This window comes from Triticum dicoccoides, chromosome 2A (assembly GCF_002162155.2).
Source record: "Triticum dicoccoides isolate Atlit2015 ecotype Zavitan chromosome 2A, WEW_v2.0, whole genome shotgun sequence".
NCBI classification, from domain to species: domain Eukaryota; kingdom Viridiplantae; phylum Streptophyta; class Magnoliopsida; order Poales; family Poaceae; genus Triticum; species Triticum dicoccoides.
Window position 1 is genome coordinate 719,061,452 of NC_041382.1, and position 10,295 is coordinate 719,071,746.

The window sequence follows — 10,295 nt, forward strand, 5'->3', positions numbered from 1 at the left end:
AGGCGAGTTCCTGACTGCAGCTAAGTCTCCAAGTGAGAGAACTTAGGCGAGTACTGGACTGCAGCTAAGCCCCCGAGTGGGAGGATTGCTCTCCACTCAGTAGGATTTTTTCAAACTTAGGTGAGTGCCTGACTGCAGCTAAGTCTCCAAGTGAGAGAACTTAGGCGAGTACTGGACTGCAGCTAAGCCCCCGAGTGGGAGGATTGCTCTCCACTCGGTAGGATTTTTTCAAACTTAGGCGAGTGCCTGACTGCAGCTAAGTCTCCAAGCGAGAGAACTTAGGTGAGTACTGGACTACAGCTAAGCCCCCGAGTGGGAGGATTGCTCTCCACTCGGTAGGATTTTTTCAAACTTAGTCGAAACGGATTCGCAGTTAAGCCTCCGAGTGGGAGGCTGGCTCGCCACTCGGTAGGAAACTGTTTTTACAAACTTAGGCGAAGCGGATTCGCAGCTAAGCCACCCACTGGGGGATTTCTTACGCAAACAAAAACAATAATAATCACTGGGAAAATTATAACGCTCTTGTCTTTGACAAATAAACTACAGGAGTTTTTCTTATTACATCTCATCCGAGTGAGAATTCAAGTATAAAAGGGGCGGAGTAGCTCCGCATTCCAGGCTCATGGCTGATCAATCTGGCGATCGACATTGTAGAGGTGGTATGCTCCATTGTGGAGGACTCTGGTGACTATGAAGGGGCCTTCCCAAGTAGGAGCGAGCTTGTGTGGTTTCTGCTGATCCACTCGGAGGACTAAGTCTCCTTCTTGGAAGGCTCGGCTCTTCACGTTTCTGGCATGGAATCGACGCAAGTCTTGCTGATAGATGGTTGATCGAATCAAGGCCATTTCTCTTTCTTCTTCTAGGAGGTCGACTGCGTCCTGCCGGGCTTGTTCTGCCTCATCTTCTGAGTAGAGCTCGACTCTGGGAGCGTTGTGAAGCAGGTCACTCGGTAAGACTGCCTCGGCTTCGTAGACCAGAAAGAATGGGGTTCTTCTGGTTGATCAATTCGGGGTTGTCCTCAATCCCCAAAGGACTGATGGAAGCTCGTCGACCCATGCACCTGCTGCGTGCTTGAGATCGCGCATCAATCGGAGTTTCAGTCTTTTGAGAATTAGGCCATTTGCCCTTTCTTCTTGCCCATTCGACTGGGGGTGAGCGACTAAAGCATAGTCAACCCGAGTGCCCTGAGAGGCGCAGAAGGCCCTGAATTTGTCGGAATCGAAGTTTGACCCGTTGTCGGTGATGATGCTGCGTGGAACTCCATATCTGAATATCAACTCTCTGATGAAACTGATAGCGGTGCAAGCATCAAGATTCTTGATAGGCTTGGCTTCAATCCATTTGGTGAACTTGTCGACTGCTACCAGCACATGAGTGAAGCCGCTCCTGCCTGTTCTCAGTGGTCCAACCATGTCCAGCCCCCAAACAGCGAAGGGCCAGACGAGTGGAATGGTTTTCAGGGCTGACGCGGGCTTGTGCGGCATATTGGAGTAATACTGACATCCTTCACATTTGTCGACTATCTCTTTCGCCATCTCATTGGCTCTTGGCCAGTAGAACCCCACATGGTATGCTTTAGCCACAATGGTTCGAGAGGACGCATGATGACCACAGGTCCCCGAGTGGATATCGTTAAGGATCATTTGACCTTCTTCTGGTGTAACACACTTCTGGCCGACCCCAGTCACGCTTTCTCTATATAACTGTCCCTTTATGACTGTAAAGGCCTTGGATCGATGGACGATCTGTCGAGCCTCTTCTTCGTCTTCTGGGAGTTCTTTCCTTAGGATGTACGTGATGTACGGTTCTGTCCAGACGGGAGTGATAACCAAGACTTCCATGACCAGGTCGACCACAGCTGGAACTTCAACTTCACTCTGATCCGTGGCACTTTTTGGCTGCGGGGCCTCTTCAGCGAAGGGATCCTCCTGGACTGATTGTGTGTGGGTATGTTCCAGAAACACATTGCTGGGAATGGCTTCTCTTTCGGAACCTATTTTTGCCAGATCATCAGCTGCTTGATTTTTCAGTCGGGGTATGTGGTGAAGCTCTAACCCCTCGAATTTCTTCTCTAGCTTTCTCACTGCATTGCAATAACCAGTCATGGCTGGACTTCTGACGTCCCATTCCTACATCACTTGATTGACCACCAAATCTGAGTCGCCATAGACCATGAGGCGACGGACGCCGAGTGAAATGACCATGCGCAACCCATATAAAAGTGCTTCGTATTCTGCCTCGTTGTTAGAGGAATCAAAGTGGATTTGAAGAACATATCTGAGTTTATCTCCTCTGGGGGAGATCAACACCACTCTGGCGCCGGAACCATTTAGCATCTTGGAACCGTCAAAGAACATGGTCCAATGCTCCGAGTGAACCTGAGTCGGCAGTTGTTGTTCAATCCACTCGGCGACGAAATCCGCGATTGCCTGGGACTTGATAGCTTTCTTTGCCTCAAACTTGATATCTAGGGGAAGGAGTTCGATCGCCCATTTTGCCACTCGACCAGTTGCATCCCTGTTATGCAGGATCTCTGACAATGGAGCGTCGCTGACGACTGTAATGGAATGATCAGAGAAGTAGTGAGCAACTTTCTTGGTGGTCATATAAATCCCATATACAAGCTTCTGATAGTGAGGATATCTTTGCTTTGACGGGGTCAAGACTTCAAAAATATAATATACTGGGCGCTGAACTTTGAAGGTTTTCCCTTCCTCTTCCCGCTCGACCGTAAGTACCGTACTGATGACTTGTCCTGTGGCTGCAATGTAAAGCAGCAAAGGCTCCTTGCTGATTGGGGCAGCAAGCACCGGCTGGGTGGAGAGCAGAGCTTTGAGCTCTGCAAATGCTGCATCAACTTCAGGAGTCCACTCGAACTTGTCGGACTTCTTCATCAATCGGTAGAGTGGCAATGCCTTTTCACCGAGACGAGATATGAATCGACTTAGGGCGGCCAAGCAACCAGTAAACTTCTGGACGTCGTGCACTCGCACAGGGCTCTTTTCATTCGGAGTATAGTGCCAACTTTTTCTGGATTGGTGTCGATTCCCCATTCGGAAACGAGAAAACCGAGTAACTTTCCGCCAGGGACTCCGAATGTGCACTTTGATGGATTAAGCTTGATATCATACCTCCTGAGGTTGGCAAAGCTTTCGGCAAGGTCAGTCAGCAGGTCAGAACCCTTCCGTGACTTGACCATGATATCATCCATGTATGCTTCTACGTTTCGACTGATTTGAGTGAGTAAACACTTCTGAATCATCCTCATGAATGTAGCTCCGGCATTCTTGAGGCCGAATGGCATGGTAACATAACAGAAGCACCCAAATGGAGTGATGAAAGCTGTCTTGATCTCGTCAGGTCCATACAGACGGATCTGATGGTACCCGGAATAGGCGTCCAAGAAAGACAGTCGCTCACATCCCGCGGTCGAGTCGACTATCTGGTCGATGCAGGGGAGAGGAAAATGATCTTTCGGGCAGGCCCGATTGATATGTTTAAAATCAATGCACATGCGAAGTGACTTGTCCTTCTTGGGGACCATGACAACGTTGGCGAGCCACTCGGAGTGGTAGATTTCTCGGATGAACTCCGCTGCTAAGAGCCAAGCCACTTCCTCGCCAATAGCCTTTCTCTTTTGGACGGCGGACCGTCGGAGATGTTCCTTGACAGGTTTTACTTTTGAGTCGACTCTCAGGCGATGCTCAGCCAGCTCCCTGGGAACACCTGGCATGTCAGAAGGCTTCCATGCGAAAATGTCTCAGTTCTCACGGAGGAACTGGATGAGCGCTTCTTCCTATTTGGAGACGAATGTTGTCGAGATATGAGTCGGAGCGGCGCTGGGGTCGGTCAGGTGGATGTGAGCTGTCTTCGTATCGCCAGTCGACTGGAAAGCTGACTCTGTAGCGGGCTTCTTAGCTCGCAATAGATCACTCGGGACTGCAGTCTTCTGGTATTCCTGCAACTCAACCACTGCCATCTGCGCGTCGGCGATCCTCGAACCTTTCTGAAAACATTCTTCCGCTTTCTTCCGATTGCCCGTAATGGTGATCACACCTTTGGGGCCAGGCATCTTCAATTTGAGATACACGTAACATGGTCGGGCCATGAAGCGTGCATAAGCCGGCCTGCCCAGAATAGCGTGATAGGCACTCTAGAAGTCCACAACTTCAAATGTCAACTTTTCTTTGCGGTAATTCTTGGAATCACCGAAAACCACATCAAGAGCAATCTGGCCGAGTGATTCAGCCTTCTTCCTAGGAATGACTCCATGGAAACTCATGTTGCTGGCACTGAGTCTGTACATCGGAATGCCCATCCCTTTCAACGTCTCAGCGTATAATATGTTCAAACCACTGCCGCCATCCATCAGGATTTTGGTCAGTCGAGTGCCTTCAACAACTGGGTCGACCACCAAAGCTTGCCTCCCAGGGGTGGCGATGTGTATTGGGTGGTCGGACTGGTCGAATGTTATGGCAGTCTGAGACCATTTCAGGTAACTAGGTGTCACCGGAGCGACCATATTCACCTCTCGGTTAATAACTTTCAGTCGACTTTTGCTCTCAACATCAGCAAAAATCATCAGGGTGGAATTGACTTGAGTGTATCCGTCATCACTGTCCTCTTTGTCCTCGACCTTGTCTGACTCCTTTTCCTTACCCTTGGGCTGCTTGCCCTGGAACTGCTGGATCAAGAGTCGACACTGCCGAGTGGTATGTTTCGGGTAAATGAAATTACCCTCTTCATCTTTCTTTGTGTGGACGAGACATGGTAAGTCCAACACATCATTCCCCTCCTAGTCTTTAACCTTTTTGGGATTCCAAGGCCCTTTAGGTTTCCCTTTAGACTTTCCTTGGGCCAAAGCTAAGGCTTCCCCGGGAGCCGCTGGCTCGGCTTTCTGCTTCTGTTTTCGATTGGAATTGCCTCCGGTTTCTTGGGTAACTGACTTGAGCTTGCCACTCCTGAGTCGATCCTCATCTTCACCATTAGCGTACTTGGTGGCAATCTCCATCATCCGATTCTGGGACATATCTCCGGTTCGACCGAATTTAAAATTCAGCTCTCTGTACTTGACGCCTTCCTTGAAGGCACAAACTGCTTGGTGGTCAGGCACATTCTCCACCAAGTGATGTAACGTGATCCATCTCTGGATGTAATCCCTTAAAGTTTCATTCGGCTTTTGCACACAAGACCGCAATTTCGCCAGTCCTGCTGGTCGCTTGCATGTGCCCTCAAATGTGGTGACGAACACTCGGGAGAGATCTTCCCAAATGTAAATGCTGCTAGGCGCTAACTGGTTTAGCCACGCTCTGGCCGAGCCCTCCAACATGAGAGGCAGGTGCTTCATGGCCACTTCATCATTGCCGCCGCCAATCTGGACGGCCACTCGGCAGTCCTCAAGCCAAGTATCAGGCTTGGACTTGCCAGTGAACTTACTGACTCCAGTCGCCAACCTGAAATTGGGAGGAATCACATCAGCCCTGATGGCTCTACTAAAGCACTCTGGCCCCGAAACATGTACTCTGCTGCTGGCAGGCGCATCTCTGTCATGGCCTTCTCGGTGAGCCATGTTCCTGTCGACCAGACCCTGGACGAGGATGGATCTCGCGTCAAAGCCTGGCCTTCTGGGGTCGACTGGAATCCTTCGCCCACAACTATGAGGGCGCCTGTCATCCTGCTGGCGAGGCACATACGACCCGCTCCTCGGGGGAGGCATGGGCACTCGACGTCGACCGTCACGATCGACTCGGTGATCATACTGCTCATGGTTCCCATACTGGTCACGCCGGTCTCCACGTCCCTCACGCCTCGGGGGCAATCTCGGGCTGTGAGCCGACTGGACTGTGTCCACGACAACGGATCTACTGTGAATTCTGTTCCGCGACTGAGAAACAGCGGAATTCTGATCTCCTGCTGCCCGGAGTAACGCTCTGATCTGCAGCAAGCCTCTGCCAGCCTCCGACTGGGAAGGCTGAATCGACTCCGCTATACGGGCCGCAGCTGCTAAATTCTGAATCGGAGTCCGATATACCTGCGGGGGCGGGAAGAGCTGACGTCGACTGGATTCGGGAACCCGTTGTCGCGCACGCTCGTCGAGTGCTTGCTGGAGGTTCTCCAGTCGAGTGCGCTCGGCCAAGTTTGCCAGGCGCGCGTCCTCCAAGGCACGAGCCTCGGGGGTTTCTCCAACGATAGGAGTGTGCAGCACATCCATGTTCGGCGGCGAAGTTCTTCTCTCTGCAGCGACGTGAGAGGCTCGGGAAGATACTCCTCATGGGGACGCGACGGGTCGCCTCCTCCTGCGCCTCCGTCGGTGCGGGTAAAACCGGAGGACTGGGCGGTCCATCGACCATCAGAACCTCCGCCGCCGGATCGCTGCTGTCGCACTCGGATGCAGTCTCTTCGGAGCCAGTCGACAGGTCGAATAGGCCGTAGAGGGATTCATCGGGCTCGATCGCCGTGACTTGAGGGGTGGCCGACTAACGGGCCACCGCGTGTCTCACCCACCGACGAAGCCTCGACCGACCGGAGCGCTTGCACCGGCGGGAAGCGGGGAGGGAGGACAACACAGGAGCCGACCGGTAGGGGGTCGACTGTTACCGCAGGAGAACGCCGCGGACGCACGCGCTAAAGTGCGTTGCCCCGCGGACAGGGAGCGCGTCCACGTCGAGCGGAGCCTCCTGAAGCCAGGCGGAGTCGTCGGCGATGAACGTGAACGCGCCGAGACGGATCTCGTGGCCCTCCACCAAAACTCCGTCGAAAACCATGATGATTTGGGTCGGAAAAGATCGCAACTCCTCCAAGAAAACGCTAAAACACCTGCCCCACGGTGGGCGCCAACTATCGTGGTTCTAAGTCTGACAGTAAGTGTAGGGGGGTAAGTATGGAGAGGCGAGGTCTTAGCTATGGAGAGGTTGTAAGGACGCAAGGTTTACGAGTTCAGGCCCTTCTCAGAAGAAGTAAAAGCCCTACGTCTCGGAGCCCGGAGGCGGTCGACTGGATTATGTGTGTATGAGTTACAGAGGTGCGAACCCTTGTCTCGGAGGAGGGGGGTGGCTTATATAGAGTGCGCCAGGACCCCGGCCAGCCCACGTTATGAAGGGTTCAATGTCAATTAAGGTAGGGCGTTACTGATAACGCTAGTAATAAAGTGCTATGATGACCATAAAAGCTACTTAATGACCGACCGTTAGCATGCGGAGTGACTTTAGGTCTCCTAGCCGTCGAGTGGTTGGATCTTGGTCGAGTAATTGCTTCTTGGTCGAATGTCTTCGAGTCTGTCGAGTGGAACACCTCCAAGTCGATTAAAAGGTGATTTATTTTAGAGGTGTCCTTGGGTAGGGCAGTTAGGACAGGTCCGTGACCCTATCCTAGGTACATAACTTCATCAGCGTCAGCTTCTGACATGCGGCCCCCTATGGCCAGATACCTTGTTATATGTGTTTTAGACTATTTTGTAACAAACTGCCTCAGATATGAAACTAGCATGTAAAAATTACTGAAAGTGATAATTGTGGTACCTCCAAGCAATTAGCTCATCCACATATGCAAAGAGTGAAAAGAAAGTCATTGCAAATTGTTTAGGTGTGGGGGTTGCATTGGTTCAACATACCTACAAAGACGAAAAAGAAACAAGGATGATATCACTTAGATGTTAAATAGTTAAGTCTACGAGACTTACATATCCAAAAAATTAATAAGAGACGAGTGGATGAAAAATTTCCTCTGGTTGTCATGAAAAAGTACAATTTTTAAAGATCCAAATCTCCATACGTCATGTGAAAATTGCTCGAAATCCGTAGGTAATTTTCCGAATAGAGTAAGGTATTGTAAAAGTCTGCATTATTATTGATATAGCAAAAAGTGACCCCTTACACGATTTAACCCGACGACCGCAAGCCATTATGGCTAGACTCACACATCACACAGAAATCAAATCACCAAACAGCAAACCCGATAAACAAACTAAACTCTCTGGAGATCTCGGCTTAGAAGCCGTGGACCTTGATGCACTCGGTCTTGGCGAGGCCGGCCTTGGCGAGGAAGCCGGCGACGCGCTTGCGGTGGTCGCCCTGCAGCTGGATGACGTTGCCGAGCTCCTTGTCCTCGACGACGGTGCCGTTGCAGCAGAGCTCCCGCTTGAGGTCCCGCAGCACCTTGGCGTAGTTGTAGCTGGCGCTGAGCCCCTGCACCGTGGTCAGCGTCTTCTTGCCATTGCGCTGCTGCACGCGGAGGTGCACGCAGGCGTCGTCGACCCCGGCGCCGGCAACCGCGTCGTCGGCGCGCGCGTCGGCGAACGGGTCGAACGAGGAGGGCGGGAGCGCGTCGTTGTCGGCGAACGGGTCGGGGGCGCCGCCTGCGGGCATGAACTCCTGGTCAGCTTCTGCCGGTGGCGCGACGAGGTACCTGTCCTTGCCCTTGGCCTTGCCGCTCTTCCTCGCCGGCACCGCCTTGCTGGCCGCGGCCTTCTTGTTCTTGGTCTTCTTGGTGTCCTCCTCGTCGTCGGAGGACGAGGCGCCGCCCGCTGCCCACCTGTCCGACGCGAACGGCGGCGGTGGCGACACCTTGACGCGCTGCTCCAACTCCGACGCTGCCACGTCGGTGTTGCTCTTGATCGACGAATACGACGACACGGCGGCGGGTTTGGGGGCTCCGGCGCTCGAGATCGCTTGAGGCTTGGTGTTCGTTTTTCTCTGCATATGATGCTAGGGGAGGTCGCGGCGTGGTATTTATGGGTGGATCGGTGGAATCGATCGAGGGGAGTTCGTGCGGGGCACGGAAGCAGAGCCCGAGTCGGTTGGGTTGGCGTACTGGTGCAGGACACGTCTCACGTACAGTGGATCTTGGCCGTCCAGTGCTGCGTGTACGGTTGCAGACGGCACTGATCGTGCCAGCTGGGGAAGGAACGAAACTTGGCACCCACACACGGTACGGTTTCTCTCCTCCCTCTCTCCCGAATCGTTCATGTTTCGAAGGAAGCGTGTGAACCGAGGCAGGCAGGAGAAACATTGGAGGCCAAGCAAGCTGACTCTGGATATGCAGACTCTTTCTTTTCTTGGTCTGTAGCTGTATTCTTTTCTTTCTTTCTTTTTTTGCGGCGAGCCTATATATAGCTGTATTAATAAAAATTCATATTCTGCTACAAGTAAGTTTATAATCCGTACGTCCCAAAATAAGTGTCTCGATGTTAGTGCAAAAGGGAGCGATAAATAACTGCAAGTCAATACAGTGCTTTATCAAGATTCACGCGATTGTACATTCATGAACTTAATAATCCTTTTTGCATATATCCAATGTCCGCGTTTCAGCAAAATGTGTGTATCATAAAAAAACTAGTGGTTGGGGCGTCACCTTGTGGCGCCGCTTGAGAGGGAAGTGTGCGCACGTTTTCATAAAAAAAATACATAGAGTCCTCACCTCTATCTAAAAAAATATCTCAGAAAAAAAATCTTACCTTCATCTAATAAAAGAAGTAAAAAAAGTAAAAAGTAAAAAATTTACCACCGTAGCCTACCAGCGAGTGCCACTTTGCATAACCCTTCATTTAAAAAATACCAGAGGTCCGCACCTCCATCTAAAAAGAAAAAAATATTTAAAAATAATACACACCTTCATCTAAAAAAATCAAAAGATTTTTCACCGCGGCCAACCAGCTTGCGCCACATGGCATAGCTAGTTGGCCGCCCTTCACGCGTAGCTTAATTGGTTTAATTGTTTTCTGTTAAGGTTAGATTTTTTTTTAAGAGGGGAGGTAAGATTTGTTTACATTCAAGTTTTCAATTTGGATGTTAATATATGTCACTGATGAATTGTTGCACCCAAGGTTTACCTCAAATTGAGCTTTAACATATTTCTGTGTGAGTGTACCGAAGCTATATGTACAATTAATTTTTTGTCCCTGTCATGCATTTGACTAATATTTCTTACTTGTTTATTATTTGTTCATAGTTCATTAGTGCAGAATCGGGCAATAGCACCGGTTCGTAAGGCCCTTTAGTGCCGGTTTGGTAACCGGCGCTAAAATGTAGGCACTAAAGGCTCCCCCCCTTTAGTACCGGTTCAGCATGAACCGGTGCTAAAGGGCAACCACGTGGCACGAGCCAGCTTCGGGGGCAGGGAGCCCTTTAGTACCGGTTGGTGTCACCAACCGGTATTAAAATGTTGGGGTTTTTTTGGGTTTATGATTTCTTTTTCATTTAATTTTGTGTTTTCCATTTAATTATTTTTCGTTTGCTGGTATTTTACGATACTACATATTGTACACGTTATGCATATATATAAATAGAATTTCTAGTAGA

The 10,295-nt window shown here is 50.7% G+C and overlaps 1 protein-coding gene across 1 annotated transcript; it reads right to left on the reverse strand.

Annotated features, from left to right (window-relative positions):
• Window positions 1–7,840: 7,840 nt before the first annotated feature.
• LOC119352049 (protein translation factor SUI1 homolog 2-like) lies at window positions 7,841–8,677 on the reverse strand. The gene has a single exon (XM_037618791.1). It carries the CDS (start codon window positions 8,361–8,363, stop codon window positions 7,986–7,988), a length of 378 nt encoding a protein of 125 aa, XP_037474688.1. The 5' UTR covers window positions 8,364–8,677; the 3' UTR covers window positions 7,841–7,985.
• Between the last annotated feature and the right edge of the window lie 1,618 nt (window positions 8,678–10,295).